This window comes from Papio anubis, chromosome 12 (assembly GCF_008728515.1).
Source record: "Papio anubis isolate 15944 chromosome 12, Panubis1.0, whole genome shotgun sequence".
Classification (NCBI taxonomy): Eukaryota; Metazoa; Chordata; class Mammalia; order Primates; family Cercopithecidae; genus Papio; species Papio anubis.
In genome coordinates this window covers 67,336,801-67,350,240 of record NC_044987.1, presented here as the reverse complement: position 1 = coordinate 67,350,240, position 13,440 = coordinate 67,336,801, and the positions used below count along the sequence as shown (strand labels likewise).

Sequence of the window (13,440 nt, the reverse complement as noted above, 5' to 3'; positions counted from 1 at the left end):
CCTGACTTAAGGTAATCTGCCCGCTTCAGGCTCCCAAAGTGCTGGGATTACAGGTGTAAGCCACCACGCCTGGCCAAAACAGTTGTTATTTTAAGTCACTAAGTTTAGGAGTGACTTGTTAACATGGCAATAGATAACTGATACACACATAGCCCAGAAGCAAGGGGGACAACAGCTTACATAAACACATGGAGGAGAGGTCAATTTGGATGAGGACTTGAAGGAGAGGTGTTTTCCAGGTTCAAAGATGTGAGGGGGGCAGAAACCAGAGAACAGTGCTGGAAAGTGAAAGTTAACTATTAACAATGATTCCTTGTAGAGTCAGGATGGGGATGAGGGCAGCAGAACACAGATTTTCACTTTTAATACGGTGTACCCAACGTATGTGTTGCTTGTGTAATGGTTTTAACAGCTTGATTATTTTGTAATTGTTTGAATAATTCAATTTTTATGTCTTAAAAAAAAGTACTGATTAGGAAATAGAGGAGGTGGTATGAACGAGTGGTTTTGGAGAGTAGCCAAACCAGCTGCATCACAATCACCTGGGAAGTTTTAAACAAACATTGAGCCCAGGGTTCTACCCCCGGATATTCTGATTCAGTTAGTTTGGACAAGGGCCAGGTGAGTTGTTTTCTTCACATAGCTCCCCAGGTATTGAGATTATCAGAGTGAGAAGAAAAGAGTACTGAAGACAGAAACCCAGAAAATGTCTTTATGTAGGGGTCTGAAAGCAGAAAAATAATTTTCTTTTCTTTCTTTCTTTTTTTTTTTTTTTTTTTTTGAGACAGTCTCGCTCTGTCGCCCAGGCTGGAGTGCAGTGGCGAGATCTCGTCTCACTGCAAGCTCCACCTCCTGGGTTCACGCCATTCTCCTGCCTCAGCCTCCCCAGTAGCTGGGACTACAGGTGTCCGCCACCACACCCAGATAACTTTTTTGTATTTTTAGTAGAGACGGGGTTTCACCGTGTTAGCCAGGATGGTCTCGATCTCCTGTCCTCGTGATCTGCCTGTCTCAGCCTCCCAAAGTGCTGGGATTACAGGCGTGAGCCACTGCATCTGGCCAAGATTTTCAAACTAAGCTTCTATGGAAGACTAGAGTTCCAGAAACGTTTACAATATGCATTAATAAAACAGCAATTTATACCACTTATTGCATGATTACTAAGTCCCAGGCAATAGGATAAGCCCTTTATATTTATTACGTCATTTATTTATTTTTATTTTTGAGACAGAGTCTAGCTCTGTCGTCCAGGCTGGAGTGCAGTGGCACAACTTTGGCTCACTGCAACCTCCAGCTCCCGGGCTCAAGCGATCCTTCTGCCTCAGCCTCCCAAGTAGCTGGGATTACAGGTGTGCACCTCCATGCCTGGCTAATGGTTTTCTTTGTATTTTTAGTACACATGGGTTTCACCATGTTGGCCAGGCTGGTCTCAAACTCCTGATCTCAAGCAATCTGCCCATCTCAGCTTCCCAAACTACTAGGATTACAGGCATGAGCCACTGCGCCAGGCCTATTACCTCATTTAATACTCGTAACACTTCCCCAAGAAACTGTGGCCCAGGGAGAAGTAATTTGTCCAAAGTTAGCTAGGCAGAGTCAGGATTTGAACGCAGGTTATCTAATTCCAAAGTCTTTCTGCTTTTATATGTTTGCTTTTGCAGGGAAAAATTGTTTACTATATGGAATTAGCTCAACTTTAAGTTTTTCTCCCATGTATGTATTAGACCTTTGGAATATGCCACTGTTTTTTGTTTTTTGTTTTTGTTTTCGTTTTTTGAGACGGAGCTGGAGTGCAGTGGGGTGATCTCGGTTGACTGCAAGCTCTGCCTCCCAGGTTCACGCCATTCTCCTGCCTCAGCCTCCCGAGTAGCTGGGACTACAGGCGCCCACCACCGCGCCCGGCTAATTTTTCGTATTTTTAGTAGACATGGGGTTTCACCGTGATCTCGATCTCCTGACCTCATGATCCACCCGCTTCGGCCTCCCAAAGTGCTGGGATTACAGGCATGAGCGACCGCACCCGGCCCGCTTATTTCTAACAGAATCTAAACTGTGAGCTCATCTCCGGGAGGAAATTTTGTCTTTTTATCGCCTTATTTCCAGGGCCCAGGATATAGTTCGCACTCCATACATGTTTGTTGAATAAATGAATGAATGTGTGGATTTGGGATCTGAACCAAAATTTGTAGGTTTTGTTATTTTAAGTTTAATATTCCAGTAATGTTAGAATTCTTCTCCGTGGAGAGCACCACTTTTCAAAAAGGGAGGTGCACTGGACTCATGAGGTGGACAGGAGATTTGCTGGGGCTGTGCAAGGAAGGGTTGATGAAGAAACAGAATTAACCAATTCAGACGATATATTTCCCCAAAGAAGGCAATGAAAGGAAAAAAACAGACGTGGATCAGTTGGGCCCATCTCGAGGAAGGAGACAAGACAAACCTTAATAAGTTTACAGGCTGAAGAGAGATCACCAGTAAAGAAGTGAAGGTGCAGGTGGAGGAGACAGATGGGATTAATACCGGGCGAGACTCAGGGAAGGTGAGGAGGGGTCCTAGGGGAACTAGCCTTAGGCAGAAGGGACACCTGTTCCTCTGAATCTAGGCAAACAAGGGCTGTCAAAGATGCGGGGAGGTTTTTGGTAGAGTGAAGGGAAGGAGAGCACAGGAACAGGACGTCATGGAGATGAGAGCAGCCCAGTAAATGAAATTTCTCTTCCAGCCCTCACCATCTAGGGTCATGGGTCAGGAAATTTAACTCCAGAATTCTGCAGATCGATATGGGGTACGAAACTTAAAAACAAAGAAAAAAACTACTATCTACTATCATCATGGTTTTATTTTAAATGGAGGGGTGGCATTTAACACACCAACAAAAGGTAGAACGGGCATAACCTAGGAATAAATCTACTCGGCTTTATGACCAACTCACTCCTTTCTTATTTTTTTCATTTCGCCAGGGAGGATGACTCCTTCCTCCAGGACGAGTGCGTGGGGAGCGCAGCTCTAAACCTCCCACGCCGGCAGCCGCTCGCCATTCCCGCGGGGCGGGCGCTGAGCCTGGCAACACGAGGGCGCCGCTCCTGCGCCCCGACAGCCGGCCGGGGCTGCCATCTCGCCCAGCGGAACAGGCAGCGGCTCGCGTGTACCGGGCAGCCAGCGGGGCACTCCGCCCGGGGCCAGCCTCGGTCCCTGCGGAGGGCCAGCGGGACGTAAACCCCGGCGGCCGCATCCCAGAGCCGAAGGCGCCCCTCCTCGCCTCGCCCGCCAGAGGCCCACCCCGGCCCCTGCCCCGCCCCTCCCGGCGCCCCCTTCAGCGCCCTTTCTCGGGGTCCCCCGGCGGAGCGACCCTGGCGGGGCAGCCGGGGTGGGGGCAGAGGTGACAGCTCTCTAGTCCCAGTGGCTGCGTGCCCTCCTCCGACAGCTCTGTCCCGTGGGTGTGGGGACACTACCCTCGTCTGAGCTCCGCTGCACGTACCCGAGGCTCTGGGTCCCGGATGCCCGAGGGTCCGGGTGCCCCAGCCCACCCTGCGAGTCGGGCGCTTGCGCCGGTCCTCGCCCCCGGAGGCCCGCTTCTCCCGCAGGAGAGCGAGGGTCAGCAGGCGCTCACGCAGGGCCACCCTTCGGGCGCCCTACCTGTCATAGCTCCAGCGGCTGTAGGACAGGGTACGGTGGCTGCTGACTCCCTCCATCGCCGCCTCTGGCTCCGCTCGGGACTCCGCGGGCGGCCGCGGCGGCGGCGCTGGGCTCCGGGCTGGCTCTCTAGCTGCGGGCCGGGCTGGGGCGCGGGCGGAGGACTGTACCATTCGCCCCCCGGGGGGTGACCCCCCCCCGGCTCTGCCAATGACGGGGACGCGCGACTGCGGGGACCCGGGCCCGTGAGGCCCCCTCCCCCACGCTCGGGTCCCGCGGGGGCGCGGCTGCGGCAGCCTGGGCTGCTTATTTATTTATTTCCGAGGTGTGCTCCGCGTCGCCATGACAACCGCTCCTTCTTTTCCGGCGTCACTAGGGCACCGCTTCTTTCAAACCTTCCCGGGACAAGGTTTGCTAAGAGGCTGCTCCGGCTCCTGCTTGCTTGGGAGTCCCGGATCTGCTCTCGCCACTCGGGGCCCTTCTGCAGAGGCGCCCTCCTTTCCGGTGTGGGAGTCTTCAGCCAGTCTCCACAATCAAGTTCCCCCCTTCTCAGGAATGGAAATAGCCATCCCCCAGTTTCCTAGATTCTCGCCGTCTCCCCGCCCCTTCTTCCCCCGGGTGGAAGTCTTGAAACCACCTTCCCCTCCTCTCTTCAAACTGCCTCCCTCCTTGCTGAGAATGGAAATCCAGTACTCCCTCCCTCTCTCCTGGGTGGATTCCCTCCTCGGCCTTGCTATCTGGTCTATTACGGCCCTCTTGGGTTCCGAAGACCAAGCTCTGTAAACACTCCCATTTCTAGGCCACCTCGTTCTGTTTATGTCCCTTTGTGCTTTCTCTTCATTACTACTGAAAATCCTTTGTGAAAAGTCCGGGTGTCTTGGCTCAGCCGGGGGAGAGTTTGTCTGACAGTGACCCAGGGAAGGCTATGGCGAGAAGGCACGCCTGGGTGGGGCGGGGTGGGGCAGGGAGAGCCAGCTCGCACCTTTTTGTCTGCCAGGGGCCCCTAGTCCCTTCCCTTCCCCCACCTTAGGCTGATGGCTTTAGGGATTTACAGGTATAATCTCCTTGCAGAGGTCACAAGAGCCTAAGAAGGACCTTTCGGGCAGTTGCTGTGGGGTGGCTGGCTAACTTCACGCCAGGGTCAGGGTCGGGGTGAAGGTGCCGACGTTCCCAGGAGATTGGAGTGCGAGGAGGGGAAGGTAGGATTTGCACTACACTAATCCAAGGATCCTGACAACTCCTGTGAACTAGAGTTAACCCTATGGGTTACAGAGGTTGCAACTGGCAGTGCACCTGTTGCATCCAGCCCGCAATCACAGGGGAAAAAAATACTTTTCATTGAATAAATTGACAACACTTAAAAATTGGGAGATTTAATAGAGCTAGCTGTTTATCCTCTCTTGAAAACTAAGAATGTCTGCCAGTGCTGGGCCTGTCTTCAGCATGGCAGGCATAGAGCGCAGAAGTGGCTGTCCTCTGCACCGGGAGCAGGGAATATGTTGTTCTATAAGCCTCTGCCCCTAGCCGGCCAGCTTTTCTCACTTACATGCCTTATAGCTTTTATGTTTGCCACTTCTGTGCAATACGGCCATATCTATAACCACTAAAGTACTCAACTTGTTCATGGAGCTACTCAAATGCATCATTAACCAATATTTACCAAGGGCCAGTTACTGAGCAAAATGCTTTATGTACCAGGTAGACACTGTTACTGTCTCTTGTGGAGTTTACAGACTGGTGTGCAAGGACTGACTCCCCCAAAAAGCCAGTATTCCTGAACCACATCTTGATGGTGAGGCTCTTGGTACACCCATGACCTCAGCAGTAGTGGATTGGAACTCCAGAATCAACTTATTGCAACTGTGTGAAGCCTTATTTCATTGTTTAGGGGTAGGGGGTCAGAGGTAAGCTTCCCCCTCTGGAGAATGTGTGGGAGTTTTCGGGGTCTCCCACAGAAACTGCAGGACCAGAGGCTACTGCTCCTGACCCATATGTCATAAAACAAGTCCTAAGGATGTCCCTTCTCCAAAGGACTGGCTCCCCCACCCCAACCCATGCTGGCTCAGAACCAGCAGTCACAGAGGCCTCCTGAGGCTGACATTTAGGCACTGGCTGCCAGTCCCCTGCAGCCTGCCTTGGTGAGACCACAGTAGCTACAAGAGCCAGTAAACCTGCTACTGTCTCTTATAGCCTCTGCTTCCAAATCCTGATACCCTCTAGAAGTACAAACAAGAAGTCCAAGGCCAGGTGTCCTGAGCCAAGGCTGAAAGCTGTAGAGAAGCTACACCCCAGACATCCTTAGGAGAACTCTGGGCTAGGCAGATGGAAGAGCCCAACAAAGCTATAGAGGTAGGACCTTTTGACCCTTATCAATGACAGGAACGGTGCGTCAGCAATCTGTAGGAGGAGGATGTGTGGCACTGTTAAAGCATGGCCACAAAATCTTTGCCATTCCTCTCGTTAAGAAGCAAGATCTGTGTTACCTCCCCTTTAATCTGGATGCTCTGTAACTTCTGAGGTTAAGTAATGAAAGGCCCTTCAACATCCCCTGTTCACTGGACCCCTGAGCTAACATGTTAGAAGTCTGACTACTGTGATGCTGCCATGCTGTGAGAAAGCCCAAGCTACAAGGAAAGGTCATATGTGGGTGCTTCAATTGACAGTCCCAGCTGAGGCCAGCCTTCAAGTCCCCACAGCCAGACACCAGATATAGGACTGAAGAAGCCTTCAGATGATTACAGCCCCTAGCCCTTTAAGTCATCCCCAACTGCTTGAGCCTTCCAGCTGAGCCCTAGACATCACAAAGGACAGACAGCTCATCCTCGCTCTGCCCTGACCTGACCCAGAGAATCTGAACACTATGAAACGGCTGTTGTTTTACACCATAGATAACCAGGCAGGCCGAATTCATCTCAGAGGAACTGGTACTTTTTCCTTGAAAGCTGACTCATGGCCCTTTGGTTATGACAGGAAGGGTCCCAGTTCATCTGCAGAGAAGAGTTGCAACAAGGAAACTGGATTGCTCTGCACAGAGGAGCAACAGGAATTCAGGAGTTATCTTCTTGTAGCTAAATGATGAGTGGTAGGGGTAAGATTGGAACTGGGAGAAGAGAGGATACAGGAGAAAAGCTTGAGTAAGAAGAAGATGAAATGGTAGAAAGCTAGACTCTAAGAAGGAAAGGTGAGAAATTCTGAGGGTAGGAATGGCCAAGGAACTCGAGGAATGGGGATGTCTAATGTTCTATTTTAAGTTGGTTCCTGCTCCTTGGTGCTGCTCTGTTACCTCCAAACTTTCAGAAAAAGTCTGGTGTGTATATACCACCACCTCCTATGAATGGTGCTTAGGGTATGCAGAAGGTGGGGCACTGTCCACAGTGGGACACTTCGTGGGATAAAGTGGAGTAGGAGGATGGCAACCCTGACAGCTTGTTGGAGACTGAGAAGTTAGGAGCAGGAATGCACATGCAGAGGAGACCAGGAGGGCAGGCCCCTTCCCGAGAATCCCTGGGCATGTCAGTGAGCGTACTAGACTTCCCCAGATGAACAGAGACAAGCTAGAGATAGTCTATCTGGATTTTACAGGAAAGTGTAACCTTAGAAGGCTGGAAGCTTCAGATGTGAAGATGTGAGGCCAGTGGTCCTGGAATTAGGGGTCTGGCTACTCCGCAGTAAGCAAACAAGCAATGAAGAAACCCAAAACCAGGACCTAGGACCAAGGACCCACCATGGCAAAATGAGGAAAAGGGACCTGGGAGTCTATGTCCTCAGAGAATGAAACCTGGAAGAAAAAATCCCTTGTTGCAGCAGAGATGGAAAGTTATAAAGAGAAACCACTTCCCAGGCTAAAACATGGTCCATTATCTCCACAGTAAAACTCTGGGGGAAAAAAAATTCCCCCAGCTAGAACGAATGTGCTCCTAAAACCCACCCTTTCCCCTTAGTTTCCATCCCCACTGCCACCACCATGTTTTACCCCAAGGAGCAATGGTTTCCCTTTAATATTCTGTGTTTAACATTCCCTTTAGCATAATCCCTGTGTTCCTCTAGTGCAGCTAGGAAGGGCTAGCTTCATTAATTTTAGAGGAAAGATTTAGGAAAAAAAAGAGAGTTATCACATGAAATGTATAAATGCAGGGCCCGGGACCCTGCACCATTCCACTGGCCATCTGCAGATATCTATACTCTGATTCCAAAATGTGGACTTACTACAGGATTTCTTTCCTAGATATCCTGACAATGCCCAAAGTCAAGAGGTGAAGAAGCTCATTTCTATTCTGAGAGACAAGCTTCATATCCAGATGACTAGCACCTTGAATGGCCTCACCAATTGATGGTCCATCCCTACTCTCACACTCACAGAGGGTGGCTTCATCTTCAGAAGCCCATCTGAATAACCACATTGCAATCTAATCACTCCTGCTATGGACTGAATGTTTGTGTCTCCTCCAGATTAGTATGTTGAAAACTAAATCCCAAAGTGATGGTATTAGGAGGTGGGGCCTTTGGGAGGTGATTAGGTCATGAGGGTGGAAATGGGATTAGCCCCCTTTATAAAAGAGGCCTGAGAAGCCCCTTCCACCAAGTGAGGATACAGTGAGAAGACCAACATCTATGAACTAGGAAGCAGACCTTCACCAGGCACTGAATGGTGCTGGCACCTTGATCTTGGACTGCCTAGTCTCCACACTGTGAGAAGTAAATTTCTGTTTTTTTGTTTTTGTTGTTATTGTTGTTGAGACAGAGTTTCGCTCTTCTCACCCAGGCTGGAGTGCAATGGCGCAATCTCAGTTCACTGCAACCTCTGCCTCCCAGGTTCAAGCAATTCTCCTGCCTCAATCTCCTGAGTAGCTGGGATTACAGGCACCTGCCACCATGCCGGGCTAATTTTTGTATTGTTAGTAGAGACAGGGTTTCACCATGTTGGCCAGGCTGGTCTCGAACTCCTGAGCTCAGGTGATCCGCCTGCCTGGGCCTCCAAAGTGCTTTGTAAGTTGAAATTCTACTATATCTATTTATAGTTGCATGGCTGTATGCTGCAATCTGTATAATCGTAAGAGCTTTTAATTTGATGTATCAATTACTAAGAACTTTTAAACAGTTAAATCTGAAAATAGATGGGCAGTTAATTCAAGTAAGTATTAAGAGAGAGTTACTCAGGTAACTTTAGAAAGAAAATCACATTCTTTCTGAAGCCACAAATATTTATAATGATGTAAATAATAAAAGGCAGCATATAGGAAGAGCTGGGGCAATAGAAGCCCCAGGGAAGTCTGTGGGCATCCTGCAGGTGCTCTGCTTCCAGCATGGAGCCAGAGGTGGGCCAGTCAACAAACGCTAATGGTCCTAAAGGCAGGGCCCTCACAGCGTTTCATTTCCTTAGCTTGGTGTCAGAAAATGCCATAGAAAGTTCAGGGCTGCCCATGAGGCCGATTAAAGGGATAAGAGGACAGGTGGACCCAAATGGGCTTCAATGTTTGGGTGAGGAAGATGCAAAGTACATGAGCCAGGTGAGTAGAGAGATGACTCCGGGATGGCAAACATGAGTAGAGGTAACGGCATGCCAATGAGGACCAGGTGAGACAAGGTGGTTCTATGGAGAAGATGATCAGGGATCAGATACTTTCCTTTCTCTAGGTAGCAGGATGACCCAGAAATCCCTCTTTATCAGCAGTTTAGGAAATGGAGTGTCGGGGGTCCCCCAAACCATCCCTAGGTTTGATGATTCACTAGGAGGACTCACAGGGTTCAGCACAGAGTTGTATTTATGACTGTAATTTATTATGGTGAAAGTGTCTCCAAGTGTCTCCAAGATCCAGCTCAGTCTCCGTGATTCACTAGAATAACTCACAGGTCTCAGAGATGGCTGTTATACTCACCATTATCTCTTATTACAGTGAAAGGATACAAAGTAAAGTCAGCAAAGAAGAAAGGCTTTGGGGCAAAGCCAGGAGAAACCACAAGCTTCCAGGTGAACCCTCCCAGTGGAGTTGCATGAGGACTCACTTCATTCACCCAGCAACAGTGTGTGACAACACATGGTGGTGTTGCCAGTTGGAGAAGCTCACCCAAGCCTTGGTGTCCAAAGCTCTTAATGAGGAGTCAGTCATGAAGACATGCAAAGCCTGTGTAACTGGCCTCAGCTGCCCCAATAACTCCTTCTCCCCCTACCCCTAGAGCAAAACTAAGAGTTCATCATAAGTCATTTTATTAGGGTAAACTTACCTGGTCAAACTGATACAGCCTCTCCCAAGGACCCAGGCATACAAAAACACTCATCAGTCAGAATATTCCAAGGGCCCCCAAAACTCAAGCACCTGCACCTCGTCTCTGCCTTCACACAGCTAGAACCAATTTGCTCACCTTTAAAAAGAGCCATAGGTACCTAGGATCTACCTCCACGCTGGGATGGCCCTTGCCTAAGCCTGACAGTGCAGGAGCGAGAGAGTGAGGCATTTTTGCCTTGCGTGTAGACAACGTTGAGGTGTAGCTTGTACTCCAGAGTTTCCTTGTAGGATGGTGTTGACTCTAACCTCTATGAGACTTTGCCTGAAATCACTCTCTTGTTTGACTTCCTTTTTTTTTCTTGTCCTCCTACACCCACTCCTTTACTTGTCTCCCTAGCAGCATTTCAGTGATGTGCTGACACTGGCCAGTTCCAAGAGTTGATTGTTAGCAACTCTTCCCGACTCCATTTTCAGAGATATCCTGTTGGTAGCTTTAAAGTGGTCATGGTGGAAGTACTCACTCTAGAGTATTTGTGGAAATTGTTGAATGCTTGATTTATTTATCAAGCTTATTTATTTTCTTTCCATAGAGCCAGTTGTTACTCATTTACTATCACACCATTGGGCATTTTCTTAATAAATCACTTGAATATGAATGTTTGTTTCAGTGTCTACTTCTGCAAACCCAACCTAAGAAAGAAACTACCTTGGCAGTTGTTTGAGAGTCAGGAGGCTCAGAGACGTAGGTTGAAATATATTTATTATATGAGGCCAGATGTTATACTATTTATTTAAGTTATAAGTGGACTAAGGCAAGAAAGGCATCTTCAGTAGGATTGAAGCTGAGGTGCTGCCTGCCCCGACTCTTGGGTTTGATGACCTGAAAGTCCAATAGTGCTGGCGGTATCTGTGTTAGATAACAGCCCTGTGCTGAGTCTCTGGAAAGTCATGTGGACCTTTTAGGTTTGGAGCTGGACTCTGCCTTCTGCAGCAGAGAACTACTCATATTTCCAAAGAGAGAGCTTATAGTATGCTTGTGGGCCCTAAGAGAGCTGGAATACCTAATGTGGGACATCAAGACACTGTGTGACTAGATCTGCCCGTAGTAATCTGGGACACCAGTCATAAATTCACCCAGGCATGAACTGGGCGTTTTATATTTACCAGTTCACCAGTCAGAAACTAGCAATTCATAGTATGATGACAATGACTTGGTGTTGGATACAGACAGGTGCAAAAGGCACAAGTAAACTACATGAAGACACAATTCAAACTCTGTCATCTACCCCTGTTGCTCCAACCTCCTTCCTGTGGGAGTGTCCCATATCACCACTGCTGTAGGAGGAAAAAATCTGAGCTTGATGTACGCAGGAGTTGGCTGGATACGGTGGTGTGAAACAAAAATGAATTCCAGCTGTACTACACACCCACTCAGGAGAGGTTCTTAAGCTGAGTGGAGAGGGACTTCCTCCTAGGGGGAAGACTTGGGCAGTACACTTGGTCATCCACTTTGCATGTAGGGAGGCATGGCCTGAGGCAAGAGTACACATGGACTTCTAGGCACTGGAGAGCAACTCACTTGGGAGGTCACAGGCCTGGGTGAAGCGAGACTGGAATATTGGAGAAGGAAGTATAGGGGAGATGCATGTGGATGGACTAATGGGAGTGGAACCAGACTGTGCAGAGCTTTATGCCTCCTGTCAATGCCCATCAGAGAGCATCTGCTGTGCAGGGGGCACTCAATGAGCAGGTAGGAAGAAGGATTTGTCTGGTGAATATCAGTCAGTTTCAATTCTCAACCAACTAAAAGCTTGGGCCCATGAATGCAGCAGGAACAAGGCAGAGATGAAAGCCCAACCACAGGGACTCCCTCTCACCAAGGCTTATTTACCTGCCACTGCTGCTGAATGCAGCAGAGAGACTGGATCCTGGTTATGGTGCCATTCCTTGATGGGACTGCCCCAGCACTTGGTGATAAGTTAATGACATCAGATTCCTTCCACCCTGAGCGCGCAGCAGTTTGTCCTTATTGACAGAGAAAAGATGGACACCTTTTCTGATTTATCTTCATTTCTTGTTGTGCTTCACCAGTGGTTTATACAGTGTCTAATTTATCAGCATGGGATCCTGCATAATAAAGTCTCAGCTCAAGTGACAATGGTCTTGTAAAAAAAAAAAAAGGGTCTTCTAATATATTGGATTACTTGTAAACAAGGGGTAGAAAGTGGGAGTGGCTTATTAAAGCCCAGGGAAGGAGCCAGCTTTGGGATGACACCCTGTGGATTGGGTCACTGTACTCCAAGATGTAGTGTATGCACTAAACTGTCGGATGATATACAGTGCTGTGTTGGAACACACAGGGCCAGAGTAACCAACCGGTAGAAATAGTACTGGCCCCTTTCATCATCACCCCAGTCAGCTCCTTGGAGAAACTGTGTTTCCCATTTCTGCAGCAGGCTTCATTGCAACAGAGGTCCTGATTCTCAGGGGGCAATCTTCCACTGGTTAACATGAGAAGTTTTCCATTGACTCTATTGCTGGGTTGCTTTGGGCTCCTCCTGCCAGTGGACTATCAGATAAGAAAAGTTACCATATTGGAGCTGGCAATCAACTCTGAGAAGCTAAAGTGGCTGTTGCATAATGAGGCAGGGAGGATTAATCTGAAACTTGGGCGCTGGAGTGTCTCTTGGTGCCTTCATGCTGAGTGATAATGGTGCATAGCCAATCACAGCCAGCAAAGTAGGGTAGTAGCGAGACGGTCAAGGGCCCAGGCTCTCAGGAAGAGCAGTCCAGGCCAACTTTAGCGTTGCCCAGTCATGAAAGAAATCTGGAATTGGTGGGTTGGAGCGGGAGCGGGGAGATGATGAATATTAATTGTGGCTGAGGACCAGCTGCCACAGGGGGCTATAGTTTATTCCACTAATTCTACTCTTGAAAGTCCCTTTTCTTTTTCTAAGAGCTTGCATACTCATCAAGAGTCCACTTAAAGAGTCAGTGATAGTGTGGACTTGCTAAGGGGGAGCAGCAGATCTGAGCAGTGTAAGGAGGGTACCCTCTCTAACACTGGGGGTGCCTCCTTGATTTCAGCACCATGGCGGCAGACAGCCCCACACGCAGGGCTCGCATCCACCTCAAGCTCTCCTAATTAGCTAGGGAAGGATGCAGACCTGCTGTTGTTGTAGCCTGTAAGTATGAGGAAGTTAGCCAGCCTCCTAGGAGAATTCTTCAGCCAGTGGGATAACTGGCTAAAAGCCCCAGCCTTCCAGTCCCTCCGTGGGAGAATTCTGAGGGGTATGTCACATGGTTCCTTGGAGGTTCCTCAGTGGGACTGAGTCCCTGTTGCTGCAGAAATAACCAGCTTAATACCTTCGGTTGCATTAAGTTCTTCCCATCCTTGTCTCCATTTGCTTTTGCTTCTAAGATCATATTATGGGTTAGTTTTGTCCCCCTCAAAAGATATGTTGGAGTCCTGGCCGGGCGCAGTGGCTTGTGCCTGTAATCCCAGCACTTCGGGAGGCTGAAGCGGGCGGATCACCTGAGGTTGGGAGTTCGAGACCAGCCTGACCAACATGGAGAAACCCCATCC

General features: G+C 49.0%; 1 protein-coding gene across 2 annotated transcripts in view; it reads right to left on the bottom strand.

The window, feature by feature from the left end:
* TUB (TUB bipartite transcription factor) overlaps window positions 1–3,874 on the bottom strand; it is an 88,200-nt gene extending 84,326 nt beyond the window's left edge. The window contains exon 1 of one of the 2 annotated variants that reach the window (XM_021926124.2): window positions 3,634–3,874. In XM_021926124.2, coding sequence (XP_021781816.2) covers window positions 3,634–3,803 — 170 coding nt within the window. In that variant the 5' untranslated portion in view covers window positions 3,804–3,874. The remainder of the gene's footprint in view (window positions 1–3,633) is intronic. The other variant, XM_017948665.3, reaches the window with a different exon arrangement.
* Window positions 3,875–13,440: the final 9,566 nt, after the last annotated feature.